Genomic DNA, 17,528 nt, shown 5'->3' on the forward strand with positions numbered 1-17,528 from the left:
TTCTTCAACGCAGTGATGTCAATTCAGAAGTGTTTGGGTTACTTGTGACCATCTGACTTATTACTTTAAGCATAACACAAAGCCATAACTCTTATGTAGAGTTAAATTCCTGGCAGAAGTCCTAATCTCAAGGTTTTACACCTGTCCTACCTTAATTCTATTACTTCAAGCATCATCCATTTTAACAGCTACCCTACCCTATTGAAATTGAAATAATATTGATGCGTTTGTAGGGTGATTGTAGGAAAAAGTATGCCTCCTTGGTTATCCCCCCAGTCCGCTGTATGGAGACTGAAAAAACAGCTGATGAGGTTATCCAAGTGCTGTCATCTCCTGAAAGCAAGCTCCAGGTGTTGGTAGAGAGTGTTTAGAGGCTCACTAAGAGACTTATGCAAGCCATACATGGGTCAGGTTCACAAAAGAATGTTCTTTTGAAAATCGTAAACAAAAGTGTTTGAATTTCACACCATTAGTGGGGCTGTAGCATCAGACGATTTTCTTGCAGCCATCGAATTTGAGTGATCAGGAGTGTTGGAAATTATTTTGAAAAGCAAATTTCTAATTAATGATGGGAGAATCGTGCGAGATAGCCAATCGATAAAGAAATGAGAATGAGCTGTGACCTGGTAAGGAAAGAAGATTCCCAGCCACAAAAATTATTTTATGTAGCAACATGAGGTGAAACTGAAGGCCTGGTTGGTCGAATTTCAAAATCATTGGTGGCACCACTGGATTTCAAAACGCAGAAAATTGCCTATTTTCGAAAGAAAGTTTGTTCAGAATTCGACCTATCTATGGCCTGTAGTAGTGATGCTAAACCATATCCTTATCCTCCATATATAATCCCAACATATTCACTACTTCATGACGTTAATTTTTTTTCTTTAAATTGTTTCTTATTGTGTTTTTCTGCTTCCTTGTAACATCCTCTGTGAGCCTCTGAACCTCTCCTTATCCTCATAACTTCAACGTTTTTGGAATGAGTAGCACATGTGGCTGCTCCCCACGTGGACAGGTCTAATAGTCCAACAGCACACATCCACCTCCCCAAATCCAGTTTACAGCAATTGAAAAAGCAGATCCCAGTTCTTTAGGGAACATTTTAAGATAATGACAGGTCTGGGCTACTCTAACTTAGCTCATTTACAATTCCATCTATAATACTGTATCTTAGAAGGAGGGACATTTATTTGGTGGTTTGAAGAGAATGTAATTGTTAGAAAAAAAAAAGTCTTACTCCGAAGACCCTGTTTGAATCCTTGAACTTTGTATGCAACATCAAGGGTCTTAAAGATCTTTTATATTATGCTACTTATGTTAGTAGCTGCCTCTGGGTGCTCTCCTCCTCTGTGCCCCTACGCTCAGCCCTCCGAGAATGCTTCAGTGCTGACCACACACATGGTAAATCAGTCTCATTTACTTCTGAAGAAATGGTGGAATTCTTTCCTGAGAACCATGTCAAACCCGTTACCTGTCCTGCAGAATAGTATATACAGTGACTTTTCTTTTGAGTCATTGTCGAAAGCAATGATTGGTGCAGATAGGTGGATTTTAACAAGAATAAACATGCTATATTATTAGCATGCAGTCTAAAATGCGCAATCATGTGTATGCTTTCACAATGTGAAGTTGAAAGTTTGTATAGTAGAGTACATGTTTACAATGGTATTGTAAGGACTGGCTCAGTTGGTAAAACACGAGTTATATTTGTTTTGTAACATAATACCAAAGATTTGATAAAAAATATATAATACTTCTTAATTCTAACATAATCAAACTTCAAATGATAAATCTCAGTCACCTTAACTCTGTGGTAACATAACAAACCCCAGTAGTTCAAAGTGTAATATATCACAACTCAAAACATTTACCATATAACAATGTGTCATCCAAATCCAAAGCAAATGACCTCCATCAATAATGTACATTAACATATTCAGCAAGAAGTGTCCTTAAAGTGTCCAAACAAAGTATTCAGTGTAAAATGCAACCCACCTCCATGTGAAATATTTTCATGTTCTTTGCATATTACAGTGCATATCACATGTGCTCCCCACTGTGAAAATGCACTTGCCTTCTAGATTTGACCTGAACTAACTTGTATCAGACAGGTCCAAATAGGCTTATGTATTTTCACAGGTTCCTATGGATCACAGATCTCCCCTTGGGTAAATTTAGAATTCCTCATGAGTCTCCCAGACAGGTCACAGCTCCCCGGGGGCGGACTGACAACTCATGGGACCCCTGGGCAATAGGGGATCATGGGGCCCCTGTGTCCTTGCCCAAACTCAAAAAAGCCTATGAAAAAGGTACCAGGGGCATCTCATGGGGCACCCTACTGACCCTGGGCCCTTGGGCAGTGCCCGAGTTTCCAAATGGTCAGTCCGCCCCTGCAGGTCCTTCAATTGTAAATGTTTAAAATCCACTTACATGGAAGACGTCTTGCACTGCACACACCAGAAAGCAAATATTTCAGATTAGCAAACACTGGTTATTGTGACTACTGCCCTGCTTTCTGGTGCGTGCACAGAAAAATGTATTCCAGGTAAGTGGATTTTAGTCTTTTTAACAAATCTGGTTGTATTATTTTACACTGTGGCTCTTTTTTTTTTCTCTCCTTGTTTGTGCGAATCATTGAATTCCCTATTGAGGGAGCTATAACCTGTATGGGAGTCCTCACCTTGCTCATGAAGAATTCTGAATTACTCAAGAGGAGAACTGTCATCTATAGGAACCTGGGAAACTACATAAGCTTATTTTGACCTGTCTGATGATATGTTGGTTTAGGTTAAATTTAGAAGATGAGGGCATTTTCACAGTGGGGAGCATGTGTGATAATGCACTGTAATTTGCAAAGGACCTGAATATCTTTGAAATTCACCTCCACATGAAATAGCGCACTTTTACATTGAATACTTTGATTGGACACTTTAAGGACACCTTTATGGCTGTATATGTTAATCTAAATTATTGTTTGAGGTTATTTTGCTTTGGATTCAGATAAAACGTTCACCATATAGCAGTGTGTTGAGTTGTTATATATTACATTTTGAATTAGTCCCCTTTCACACGGGTGGACCGATCAGGTCCGTCTGTCAGTTTTTTAGGCGGACCCTTTTGGGCCCTCCATTATCCTCTATAGAACGGCGGATGTAAATGGACTTATGTCTTATGTAAATGGACTTATGTCCATATGTAAATGGACTTATGTCCATTTACAGCTGCCTACATCCGATCTGCTAAAATTAGACAGATGGGGATTTGTTCCCTATCCGTCTAGCAGATCAGATGACAGTCGAGTGTAAACAGACAAGCGGTCCATTTACATCTGACCACACAGAGAGGACAACGGTCCTTGTCTGTGTCCACTCTGCATAAGCCGAGTGGACACAACCAACCTGCCCGGTTAGAGGGTATCAACAGACAGATTCCATGCTGAGCAGCTGGACTCCTAGTGGAGTCCGCCCTGCGTGGAAGGGGCCTAACTAGGGGTTGTTATTTTATCACTAAGTTAAGGTGATTCATATTTATCATTTCACATTTGTTTGTAAGAAGTAAGGAGTTTTTTTTAAAAAAATTTAAGCGCTGCACCATTTTTTTAATTCAATTTTTCACAGCTTTTTTTTCATTGCGTTTGAATGACTTAGAGATTTTTGAGCATGAAAGGTTCTTTTTGTCAGTTTACGACAAGAAACATTTGACAAATATACAATACCAAAGTTACTCTGATGGGCTAAATATCAGCCCAGTGTATATTTTTGACCCCCTGTCAAAAATATTGTGTGTGTTAAAATTAACCTGTTGCTGTTCAGACACAGACAAACCCTGGTTGAATGCCTGTGCAAGTAGTTCTTGGTGCCTGCATGCAAATTAATTTTCCTGCAAAATGCCCCAATAGCTTTAAATCTGAACCTCGGGTTAAACAAATATGGTGGACAAGAGGCATGTTTATTTTTTACTTGAAGCTTTGTGCAATTGTGTATTCTCTTTAGAACTGTGCAGTAATCCAGCATAAAGCAACTCATGCAACGTGTGACGTATATTTTTACTGATTGGAATGGAGGTGTGGAGAGCTGGCATGGCCTGAGTGATCTGGCTGCATTTTTCCATAACAGAGCATGCTGGTTCTATAACTGGTGCAAGACCAGGCAGGAAAAGATAAGTCTGCATGCAGGCAGGCAGTGGTCCCTGTACAGCCATTCCACCTTCAACTGCTTGTGGCCCATCTGCCTCAAAATTCAGACTTGTTTACAGTTTGTAAAGTATTCATGGAATGATACTCTGTAAGTTTTACTCTTTAAGCCGCTGCAACACTCGATTCTTTTTTACAGATATGATGAATGGGTTAAAGCTGACAGAATCATCTGGCCTTCAGAGAAAGGTGGATCAAAGAGAAAACTAAAGAAAAGAATAAAAGTAATTCTGAATATTTCACTTATGTTCATTGTTGTGTGGCTGGATATATACTGATTGCTGCAGGGTTTTTTTCAGTGCTCTCTTATTAAAGATGTGAATCTGTTTGCCATTTGAGTGTTGAAATTTTTTTTTTGTTGTTGTTATTCAATTTTTTTTTTAAGCACATCTGAGAAATTTGCAATACACCATTAAACATATAAGGATATGAAAGAATCACAGCAGTTGTCTCCTTCTGGAGTACACTCAGCATAGTGTGACTTCTGTTTTATTGCATCTTTAATCACTTGCTGACCGTGCTATAGCCGAAAGATGGCTACAGCACGGCTCTACATCCTCCCATGTGTGCGCCTCCTGCGCGCCCCCTGGTGCATGCATCAGGCGCTTTGTTACAGCTGTGTCATTTCTACACAGCTGATCACAGATCAGGGTAAAGGGACAGTCACAGTGGCCCTTTATCATGTGATTAGCTGTGTCCAATCACAGCTGGTCACATGTAAACAAACTTGCTGGTTATCGGCATTTCCTATTGGAGAGCCAATAACCAGTCAGTCTGACAGTGTACAGTGAGTACACTGTTTTTACTGATAAGTAGGGCATTGTGCATCATTGCAGCCCCATCAGTGCCCAACAGTTCCCATCAATACAGCTTCATCAGTGCACATCCGTAAAGAAAAATTACTTATTTGCAAAATTTTCTAACCAAAACTAAGACATTTTTTTCCCTTAAATTTCCTTGTTTAGCAAAAAAAACAGTGGTGATTAAACACTACCAAAATAATTAAATTTCAGAATTATGCAAAAAATATAAAATTTCATATGGGTACAGTTTTGCATGACTGCACAATTGTTATTTATAGTGTGACAGTGCTGAAAGCTGAAAATTGGCCTGGGAGGAAGGGGGTGAAAGTGCCCAGTATTGAAGTGGTTAAATGGTCCCTTGCTTTACCATCAAATACATGTTTTTAGCCTGCAGCCCTGCTCTATGTTGCGCAGCTACCTACAGTCTAAACTCTTCATCTATTTGCATTCGGCTAAGCAAAGTAACAGGACATCCCCTGACCCCCATATATTTATCTTTCCTGTGCTGTCTCAAAGAGTTCACTTTCTCTCCCGAAGGGTTCCATAACAGTTGGGATTGAAATTGGATGTTTAGGCAACACAAGGGAGCCAGTGACATCACTAATCGAGTTATGTGACAGTGCTCAGGTCTAATGGTTGGCTGCTTGTTCCAGGCACTACCACAGGAAAACATATCATGTTTCCCCATACTTTAGAGCATACAGCGTTGACTGACAGTCTGCTCTGAGTGAGGGGGAGATCTGAGCGATCAGCGGTGTCTGATCGCTCAGTTCTCAGCCTTAGAGCCGGTGGGGGACAAGTGCAGTATCAGATTGATGCTGTATCCACCTAGGTAAGTATGATTTTAAAATAATCCCATACTTCCCTTTTAATGCTTCTTGTAGATTGCGGTAATGACCAACAAGTGAATAATACTTTTTGTATTATGATAGCTGTGTGTAATGAAACTGCCCATTATAGGAAGTGTTCTTAATCCCTGGCCTGCTGAATCACAAGTTTGCATTAACCGCTTAAGGACCACCCTATAGCAGATATACTGCTACAGGGCGGCACCTGTGCGCAAAATCATGTGTGTATATATACGTGATTTTGCATTTCCGGGTAGGGGGCACGCGCCTTACCCGCGCTGCCATTCGCGGCCGCAGATGTCAATCACTGGTCCCGGCCGGTAATTACCCGCCAGCGCTCGGTGATTACAGAGCATCTCCAACGGCTATTACTAGTAGGTAAAAAAAAAAATCACATTATCTATTCCGCCATTTGTAAACACTATAACGTTCACGTAAGCCAATTAATTTACACGTATTGGGATTTGTTTTTAGCAAAGACATGTCACAGAATACATTTTGGCCTAAATTTATGGCAAAATTAGATTTTTTTTTTTTTTTTTACTGGACATGTTTAATAGCAAAAAGTCCAAAACATTGGGGGGTTTTTTCTCAAAATTGTCGGGGTTTTTTTGCTTATAGCTCAAAAAATAAAAAACGCACAGCAAATACCACCAAAAGAAAGCTCAATTTTATTTGGGTGCAGCGTTGCATGACTGCGCAATTGTCAGTTAAAGTAACGCAGCGCCGTAATGCAAAAAATGGCCTGGTCAGGAAGGGGGGTAAATCCTCAGGAGGGCAAGAGGTTAAGGTATTCAGAACACCAGGATGCTTTTTTTTTTTAGATGTTTAAGAGCAGAGTGACCTCTTGTGCCAGAAGTAGTGCTATGATGAAGAACAGTCCAAGGTAGTTTTTGCATGTATTTTCATACTAATGTGTGTCCTTTACTGCTTAATTTGTATCAATTGTGTTTTTGTACACCTTTTAGAACAAAGATGAAAATGACAAGGATGAAAAGAGAGAGGAAGAAAAACAAAAAGCAAAGGGACGAGGCCGTCCTCCTTTAAAGTCACAGCTTCTGTCTAATGTAACTTGTGCTGTTCCCAAGACTCCAAATAGTGAAGGCAAAGCATCTGGCAAACACACAAAGAACACGCCTGACAACTCTTCCTTATCAAATGGATTGGAAGGTAATGGAACGTTTATAATGTAATGTTCCTGTTACTATCATAATCACTGGGGGGAATTTAGGAGGAAGCAAATGAACCTACCAGCTTGTTTTGGATTGTGGAAGGAAACTGGAGTACCCAGAGAAACACACACAGAGCCACTGCAGTTACTGCCCCACAAGGGATTCACATTGTGATATTTATTTTACAATTTAAAAAAAAGCTCTATAATTAGCTAACTGTCCAATGTTCTCTTTATAGTAAAACACCAGCTATGGATAAATGCTATTGAAATGCATATATGTAACTTTTTTTTTTTTTTACCTTCCAAAGGATATATTTCTTTTTTTCTTCAGGCTTGTGCTTCAGTGTGACAGAAATTCATAAATCACAAGACATACTGTTTGCTGTTCAATTCCATGTTTAGCTGTTGCAAGGAGTTGCACTTTTAATACATATTAGTTTGCAATGTTGGCTTATCCAAAATTGCACAGGAAGCGTTAGCCTGGACTAGGGTTGCCTTTGAGTTTTATCCTTTAGGGACCCATAACACAAAAGTAATGTTGTAAAGACTAAAACTAATGTTTTTAAACTTTAGGAACAATTCGGAGGAGAACGAGAAGGAGTTCTGGAATGTACGACTCGGATAGATGCTCCAATGGTGAGTAAACACAATATCCCAATGGGCTCCTGCCTTTAACTATAGCATCTATTGGAGGTTGCATAAGATTCCAGAAATACTAAGGGGATCCATTTATACTGAGAGTGGATATTGCTATCCTCTCTGCTGGACATCACAGTGTTTACTCCATACTGCACCTGCTTGTTACAGTAATTCATAGAATGCAGACTTCATTGTCCTATGGAGTGGTCTCTGAATAGCACTGCAGCCCCTATAATTGGATATGCCCAAAGTGATGGGCTAAGAATGGACTTTATATACAGCCCAGCATCATTAGCAGGTATCACAGGGTCACCCTGTATCTATGACCATGACTGTAAAAACAGAGCTTTTAATGGTGTATACTTTTTAAACTTGGTGCTAAACTTTAAACCACTCAGAGCTCAGACTAACAACATCAAACCACTGGTCGCACACTTTAAGTTATAAGCTACTCAGGTGTTTCCTCCTGTACAAGGATTTGTTATAGGGCAATATGCACCTGGGTCAGTATGCACTCCTTCTGGACATGCTTACCCAGTTACCTGCCCTCTACTCCATGAGTCCACCCAGAGGAATACCCTTGCTTGTACAGGAGATCAGGTGAATGGGATCAAATTCAAAGTTGCACGCAAACATTCACTTTGCCAAAGTCCTGAACAACACTCAACCTCAGAGTGACAATGCATCCCTTGCACTGGAGCCGGACCTGCTGTGCACTGATATCTGCATCTAGTTCTATTTCAGACATGCAACAAGTGACCAACTTGATAGAAGCAGAATTTTCTACATCTTCGTCTCAATTCATTGGACAGAATACGACCTTAATACAGCCATATTTGTCCAGGGCTGATAAATTCCACACCTCCCCTCCTACTCCCGTTTCTTTACCTGAGTCAGATCCTGAAGAGCTTGTCCTAGAGCTTGTAGACACAGAAGGGAATGAAGGGATGAAGAGGATGTTGAGGCAGTATTGGAGGAAGCTCCATTTTCCTCTCCAGACTGCGGGTATGATGAAGAGGGAGCTTCACATAGCATGCTTACTAACATTGAAACACTCATTGATTCTGTCTGCACAAGCCTTGATATTGTGCATCCTGAACCTCCTCCGTCTCACCATACCCTGTTGGTTTCAGAATTTTCACCCCCCTCCATAATTGATCCTTCCATTTTACTGTACCTGTTGAAGATGTTCCTTCTTTCAAAGATTCTGCAGATAGAAATAACTGAGACTCTCCTAAAGGCTCCCTTTAAATTTGCAGGTCCAGCCCTGCAGCCAGCTTTTGCTGCAGTTACAGTATCTACAATCTGCAGCTAACTGGACTAGGACAATGAACAACCAGCATGACCCTCTGTTTCAGGATTGTGCTGTTTTACAGATCAGTTGCAGCTATTTCCTTCTCTTCTGCTTTTATTTTTGTGGATGCCCTAAAACATGCCATAAAACACATTTCTAGAATGATTGTAATGTTCATTCACATGTGCAGAATCTTATGGCTTAAAGCTTGTAAGGAGGATGCCTGTCTGATGAGACACTTTGCCAAATTTGTGATAGTTCAAGGAACATGGTCAAGAGAAGAAACCAAGCTCTCTACTAGCATCCTGGAGCTTGTAGCAATTAGGTTGTCTCTGCAGCACTTGACCTCCCTTCTGAAGGGACACTAAATTCAAGTACAGTCAGACAATGCTACCCGGTAGTATAAATCAACTATACCACTGGTGTTTTCATAGAAACAAACTAGATTTTCTGTCTAAATTTTTTGCAGTCCACATCCCAGGAGTGGACAGTTGACAGGAGGCTCATCTTAACAGCAATGACTTGGACCAAGGGGAATGGTCACCTCAACCTGATGTGTTCAGTCTGTTTTGTAAAAAATTGAGGATTCTGGTTGTGCATATCCTAGCCTCCAGATTCAACAACCTTCATCTTGTGTGACTTCTGCCTAACTTGTACACCAAAATAGAGAGAAAAGTGGTGCACCAAACTGGCCCAGAAGAACTTGGTACACAGACCTATTCAGACTTCTAGCAGACAATTCCTGACCCCTTCTCAGCAGTCCAGATTTGCCATCTGAAGGCCCTTTACTCCATGCTGCTAATCAATCTCTAGTTTTAGCAGCATGGCTGTTGAAACACTGGTCTTAAAGGATAGAGGGGTATCTGAGTCTGTGATTCCTACCTTAAAATCAAGAAAAGCCTCTTCCAGAAGGATCTATTATGGTACCTCAAAATCTTATTTTGCCTGGTGTGAACAGATTACTCTGTGCCTCACATTTTGTCCTTTCTGGAAATGAGTCTTAACCAGAAGTGGGCTCTAAGCACCCTTATAGAGCAGGTATTCGCCTCTATTTATTCCCTTTCAAAGGCCTCTAGCTTCTATAGGTGTTTTTCAGATTGATCCCCCCTTGCAGCACCCTATGCTTCCTTGGGACCTTTGGTAGTAATATATCTGTCAGATCTGTTTCTGAACTGGAGGCCCTTTCCTGATGCTTCCTATTGACCAGGTCTTTTTTATGACTAAGATGATTCTTTCTTCCAAAGGTGGTTTCAGCATTCCATCTCAGTGAAGACCTTGGATGCGTAGTGGCAGGGCAGAAGGATAGCAGCACAAAGGAACTGTCTCTACCTCGCCTTGATGTTGTCAGCCATTAGAGTATACCTCATAGCTACTGCTTCCATCAGACAAACTGATTCCCAGTTATGTCACCATGGCATTGGTGGAGAATGTACTTGATTGCAAGAGCTTACTTTTTTTTTTTTTTTTTTTTTTAATTTAGTGGTATGCAGCATATACAGTGAAATGATAACTTCACAGAACAGCTAAGCCATACAGAGTAGCACTTGTACCATCAATGTGTGGATACATGCTGGTAAAAATATGATTGCTTGGGGCAGTTATCAGAAGATGAAATCATACGTGGACATGAAGCCTAGTTGCAAACAGCGAGTGTTGAAGGAATGGAGGGATCTCTCTGGGCAGGTTATGTAAGTGCTCCCTCTGCAACGGAAGAGAGTCCCTTCAGTTTCTGGAAGAAGTTCCTGGTAAATGGGGGGGAAGTCTTGTCAATGCGGATTGTTTAGTATGTTATTATAAAAGAGAAAGGGTGGAAAAATCATCTGAGAAGTGGAAAAGGTCCCAATAAAACCACCTGGTCTTGTGTTCTTCCGATTTTGTCCCGAATAGCAGAAGTCAGGTCTTCCATCTGTTCAATATCATTCACTCTTGCGAGCCATTGGGCCACGGTAGGGGCAGACTGTTGGGTCCATTGACTCGGTATGCACACCCGCGCTACATTTAAAAGGTGTTTCAGCAGAGATTTCTGAAGAGCTTACACTCTTAGTCAACAACAACCTCCTGCACTTATTCCACCAGATCACTGGGAGTTTTCTGGGCATTTAGGCACCAAGCCTTTGTAACCCAACTGTGCAAGGCCCGCCACCGGGTCTTCTATTCACACAGTCTCAACGTTTTTCACCCGTTTTTTGGGCATATTGGCACAGTTTCTTTGCTTAGTTGTTACCTACCCTTTGTGTTTATTGTTTGCGGGAGTCCCACAGTGTATGAATAAGTTGCCTGTGTCCTGTACAGTACAATTAAGACACAGGATTTTTTACGTGCCTCTAAATTCTACACTCACCGGACACTTTATTAGGTACACCTTCCTACCCGTTGTGGTCTTCTGCTGCTGTAGCCCATCTGCTTCAAAGTTCGACGTGTTGTGCATTCAGAGATGGTATTCTGCATACCTCAATTGTAACAAGTGGTTATTTGAGTTACTGTTGCCTTTCTATCATCTCGAATTAGTCTGCCCATTCTTTTCTGACCTCTAACATCAAGGCATTTTCATCCACAAAACTGCCACGCACTTGATATTTTCTCTTTTTTTTACAGACCATTCTGTGTAAACCCTAGAGATGGTTGTGTGAGAAAATCCCAGTAGATCAGAAGTTTTTTTTAAAAGCTCAGACCAGCTCATCTGGCGCCAACAACCATGCCAGTCACTTAAAGGATAAGTTCACCTTTGACAGATTTTCTCTCCCCCATTAAAATAAATAAATAAAAAGGGCCCGTGTGGGGCTTCGCCTGCCGGCCGCGTCACTCATTCACACTCTTCTGTGAATGCGAAACTACAAGTCCCGACAGCCTTACTTGGCTGTAGGCTTGTAATTCTCAGTAAACTACCATGGTATTTAATTGATTCTTCATGTCCGTATATCTGCTTGCTCGCACATCCCGTACGACCAAGCAGATATACTGACAGATCTGCAGGAGACCTGCATGGCACCAGCAATCTGCTGATCACTGGTGCAATGGTTTCCAGTCTCATGCACCTAAAAATAATAAATGCACATTTTTTTTTACCTGCAAAAAAATGGTATTTATTATTTTTGGTAAAAAAGTGAACTTATCCTTTAAATCCCTTTTCTTCCCCATTTTGATGCTCGATTTTAACTTTAGCAAGTTGTCTTCGCCACATCTAGATGCCAGAATGCATTGAGTTGCTGCTATGTGATTGGCTGATTAGCAATTTGTGTTATCAAGCAAGGAAAAAGGTATACCTAATAAAGAGGCTGGTGAGTGTATATCTTGGGGTACAGTACAGGATACAGGCCACCTTCCCTACTTTTCTTTGGTTTACTCTACATTGCTTACTAGAAAACTGAGGATTCAAGGAGTGGGATAGAGTTATAGGGAAGGTGCCCCAGTAGGGTGAGTTCTTAAAAGTGTGCCAATGTCCAATCACATGAAAGTATACATCTATAACTAAAAGAGATGGAATTTACAGGCAAGTCAGCATTCCTTTTTTTTTTCTTGCTTTTGGCATATTGGTTATGTTATGTGTACTGTCTTAATGTGAGGACTGCCTAATACAATTCCTCTTTTTAAGGCATTTTTTTTAATTGCAGATTCCTCTACATCTGATAGCGAGTCAGAAGAAAATACCGAAAAGGTGCCTGTGAATGAAGAGGAGCCTTTGCCAAATGTTGAAAAAGAATCTGAGGAAAAACCAGACAATTCACCCGAGAGGATGCCCGAGCCAGAGGCCGCCCAGGTCATTTATGTTGTAAAGGAGCAGGAAAACAGTCCAATAAAGCCAGCAGAAACGCTAAAGCAAGAAGTGGAAGAGAGTGAGCAAATCGTTCAGATTTATGGGAAGCAAACAGAACAAATTGAAGAACTAAAGAAAGAAGCAGAAAACCTGCCAAAGCCTAAGGGTAGGAGAAGTAAAACAAAGGAACCTTCTCCAGACAACACAAAAACTTTGTCAGCCACTCAGGAAGATAATGTGGAAGAACCTAAGGCAGAACCTGAAACTTTAGACTTTGTTCCATTTGCTACACTGCAAAGTAAGGAATTGCCCCTTACTGTGAAGGAGGTGGACCTGCCGAATGACCCATTGACTAAGGAAAAGAAAGGGTTTAAGAGGAAACCAATGGAGCAAACCTCTCCAGAGAAAAAGCCTCGAACAGAGAGTGATCTGGAACTGCCTATCATCACACCCGAGGAGAAACCTACAGAAATCTGTGAGACTCAGGAAAACTTTGATGCCATTAAGGAGGAAGAGCTGCAGAATGTAAATGATGAAATGCCCTCCTTAACGGCTGAGCTAGAGCACGTACAGAGCATGAGGACTGAGGACTATGACGTGCAACTGAATGACATTACTGGGATGTCCCAAAAGGAGGAACAAGACGATGCCATGCCCATGATTGGCCCCGAGACTCTGGTTTGCCATGAAGTAGATTTGGACGATTTTGATGAAAAAGACAAGGTAGAGGATATTCCCTTGGAGAAAGCAGAGCCTGACACACAGTCTCTACTTGCCCCTACACTGCCACCTGCTGTCCAGACTCATAGTTACTCTGTGGCCTCTCCCCTTGCACTTAGCCACGATGAGTCTCACAGTATAAAGAGCGAGAGCGATATTACAATTGAAGTGGACAGTGTGGCTGAAGAATCACAAGAAGGTCTTTGTGAGAGTGAATCAGCAAATGGTTTTGAGGCCAGCACCACTTCCAGCAACTGCAGTATGACAGCACAACAAGAAGCAGAGCTGCGCGACAAAGGTATATGTCCTTTTATTTTCGTGTCTTTTTTTTTTTTTTTTAGGTTCTCTAGAGATGTGCAATAGTCATTTTAACCTTGTCTAGCTTTCAGTATTGTGCATTGGTTGCTACTTGAAGCTAAACTAAACCTGGCTGTGGTGCAGGAACCTTTTGACCTAATGTTGCAAATATAAATGGCATTTTTACTGCTCCTGCCCAGCACTGACAGATCCATGTTCGCCTTCTTCAGCACTTCTTCCACACTGGGGTCCTCTTCTTTCCGCCGTTGGGTGTCACCAAGGATGTATCCCTTTCTGCACGTGCAATGGAACTGTGTCTTCCCAATGCTCAACTTCATTTCAGGCATCTTACAGATGGCAGACATGTAATTGCTAGCAGATACGTAAAGGAGATATTTTGGCAGAAGAGATGTACAAAGGCTCTATTAACCAAAAAAAACTCCTATGCTATATTTTCAACTATAGTTCTCCTTTAAGTATATATTAGATGTGACTCTACAATACACCTCCCTCGTAAACCACTAATCTTGTGCAAAAACAAATAATAATAAATATATAGATGTGAAGCTGTGTGGACATGTACAAAATGTGTTTAAGTTCAGCAATACAATAAACCTCATTTTGTGCAAAAACAATAATTAAGTAATAACAAATACATGAACATGAAACCATGTGAATAATACTGCTCCTCCAAGCGAATAAAATCAGCACATCTGCACACTATCTTACTATGTACTACAACAGCCCTCCCTATGTGTCACAATATTCACCTAAAATCCAATATAATCACAATTCATTATTAAAGAACGTTCATAACTTTAAAAAGTCCATTTACTAAAGTTCTCAATGAAAAATCCATGTTAACTGCTTTCCTGCCGCCCTATAGCACAAATACTGCTGCAGGGCTGCGCAAAATCACGTGTATACAGTCAGGTCCACAAATACTGGGACATCGACACAATTCTAACATTTGTGGCTCTATACACCACCACAATGGATTTGAAATGAAACGAACAAGATGTGCTTTAACTGCAGACTGTCAGCTTTAATTTGAGGGCATTTACATCCAAATCAGGTGAACGGTGTAGGAATTACAACAGTTTGCATATGTGCCTCTCACTTGTTAAGGAACCAAAAGTAATGGGACAATTGGCTTCTCAGCTGTTCCATGGCTAGGTGTGTGTTATTTCCTCATTATCCCAATTACAATGAGCAGATAAAAGGTCCAGAGTTCATTTCAAGTGTGCTATTTGCATTTGGAATCTGTTGCTGTCAACTCTCAAGATGAGATCCAAACAGCTGTCACTATCAGTGAAGCAAGCCATCATTAGGCTGAAAAAACAAAACAAACCCATCAGAGAGATATCAAAAACATTAGGCGTGGCCAAAACAACTGTTTGGAACATTCTTAAAAAGAAGGAACGCATCGATGAGCTCAGCAACACCAAAAGACCCGGAAGACCACGGAAAACAACTGTGGTGGATGACCGAAGAATTCTTTCCCTGGTGAAGAAAACACCCTTCACAACAGTTGGCCAGATCAAGAACACTCTCCAGGAGGTAGGTGTATGTGTGTCAAAGTCAACAATCAAGAGAAGACTTCACCAGAGTGAATACAGAGGGTTCACCACAAGATGTAAACCATTGGTGAGCCTCAAAAACAGGAAGGCCAGATTAGAGTTTGCCAAACGACATCTAAAAAAGCCTTCACAGTTCTGGAACAACATCCTATGGACAGATGAGACCAAGATCAACTTGTACCAGAGTGATGGGAAGAGAAGAGTATGGAGAAGGAAAGGAACTGCTCATGATCCTAAGCATACCACCTCATCAGTGAAGCATGGTGGTGGTAGTGTCATGGCGTGGGCATGTATGGCTGCCAATGGAACTGGTTCTCTTGTATTTATTGATGATGTGACTGCTGACAAAAGCAGCAGGATGAATTCTGAAGTGTTTCGGGAATATTATCTGCTCATATTCAGCCAAATGCTTCAGAACTCATTGGACGCTTCACAGTGCAGATGGACAATGACCCAAAGCAGACTGCAAAAGCAACCAAAGAGTTTTTTAAGGGAAAGAAGTGGAATGTTATGCAATGGCCAAGTCAATCACCTGACCTGAATCCGATTGAGCATGCATTTCACTTGCTGAAGACAAAACTGAAGGGAAAATGCCCCAAGAACAAGCAGGAACTGAATACCGTCAAATTAAAGCCGACAGTCTGCAGTTAAAGCACATCTTGTTTGTTTCATTTCAAATCTATTGTGGTGGTGTATAGAGTCAAAAATGTTAGAATTGTGTCGATGTCCCAATATTTATGGACCTGACTGTATATAAGTGATTTTGTATTTCCGGGGGTGCGTGTGTGCCCTACCCGCGCCGCCATTGGCGGCTACAGCTGTCAATCACTGGGTCCTGGTTGGAGATTCCCCACCGACACTCGGTGATTGCAGACTATTGCTGACGGGAGAAGTCTGTATGTAAACAGTACAGATCTCTGTCCTGTCAGCTCTGGCACGCTGCTTTGGAGCAATACAAAACAGCATGCCTCCCTAGTGAAAAACACACACAGCACACAGTTAACCCTTTGATTGCCCCAGATGTTAACCCCTTCCTGACCATTGTCATTAATACAGTGTCAGTGCTTTTAATTAGCACTGATCACTGTATTAGTGTCACTGGGGATGTCAGTGACAGTCAATTCCCCCCCAATGTCAAAACGCCCACAGCAGTCCTGCAATAAGTTGCTGATTGCCGCAATTTCAGTATCTTGATTGCCGCAATTTCAGTATCTATACCGCCATTTGTAGACGCTATAACTTTCGCGTAAACCAATTAATTTACACGTATTGGGATTTTTTTTTTAGCAAAGACATGTAGCAGAATACATTTTGGCCTAAATTTATAACGAAATTAGATTTTTAAAAGTTTTTTTTACTGGATATGTTTTATAGCAAAAAGTCAAAAATATAGTTTTTTTGTTTATAGCAGAAAAAAAAACACACAGGCGATCAAATACCACCAAAAGAAAGTTCTATTTGTGGGCAAAAAAGGACATAAATTTACTTTGGGTGCAGCGTTGTATAACCGCATCGCCTTATCGCATAAAAGTGTCTGGTCAGGAAGGGGGGGTGCAGACTCCACCTCCGCAACATCGCCAAAATCCGCACGTTCCTAACCCCAGAAACCACTAAACAGCTCATCCACTCCCTCATCGTATCACGACTCGATTACTGCAACTCCCTCCTCACTGGCCTGCCTCGCCGCTGGCTATCTCCGCTTCAGTCGATCCTGAATACGTCTGCCAGACTCATTCACCTTTACAACCGCTCCATTTCCGCCACCCCCCTCTGCCAATCTCTCCACTGGCTTCCGATTGCGCAACGGATCAAATTCAAAATCCTAACACTGACGTACAAAGCTGTCCACCATACTGCCCCATACTACATCACTGACCTAATATCCAAGTACCGCCCAGCACGCACACTCCGCTCCTCACAAGACCTCCTTCTCTCTAGTTCCCTGGTCTCCTCCTCCCATGCCCGCCTCCAGGACTTCTCCAGGGTGTCACCCATCCTCTGGAACTCCCTGCCCCAACCCATCAGATTATCACCTACTCTCCTCTCCTTTAGGCGCACCCTAAAAACCCATCTCTTCAGGGAAGCCTTACCCCACCCCCTGCTAACTTGACCGACCTCCTCCACTCTTCCCACCACTCCATCCCCCACAGCTATCTCCTCCTGTACCACTATCCCCTCCCTCCTAGATTGTAAGCTCGAAAGAGCAGGGCCCTTGATCCCCTCAGGT

At 41.6% G+C, this 17,528-nt stretch overlaps 1 protein-coding gene across 1 annotated transcript in view; it reads left to right on the top strand.

The window, feature by feature from the left end:
- The window catches only part of ARID4A (AT-rich interaction domain 4A), a 145,618-nt gene that overhangs the window by 108,405 nt on the left and 19,685 nt on the right, over positions 1 to 17,528 (top strand). The window contains exons 18-21 of the mRNA XM_089661127.1: positions 4,332 to 4,416; positions 6,812 to 7,013; positions 7,591 to 7,653; positions 12,562 to 13,722. Of these exons, the coding sequence (XP_089517253.1) occupies positions 4,332 to 4,416; positions 6,812 to 7,013; positions 7,591 to 7,653; positions 12,562 to 13,722 (1,511 nt within the window). The remainder of the gene's footprint in view (positions 1 to 4,331; positions 4,417 to 6,811; positions 7,014 to 7,590; positions 7,654 to 12,561; positions 13,723 to 17,528) is intronic.

Source organism: Staurois parvus, unplaced genomic scaffold (assembly GCF_062004578.1).
Source record: "Staurois parvus isolate SC_StPar_1 unplaced genomic scaffold, SC_StPar_1.0 ptg001316l, whole genome shotgun sequence".
In the NCBI taxonomy this organism is placed as follows: domain Eukaryota; kingdom Metazoa; phylum Chordata; class Amphibia; order Anura; family Ranidae; genus Staurois; species Staurois parvus.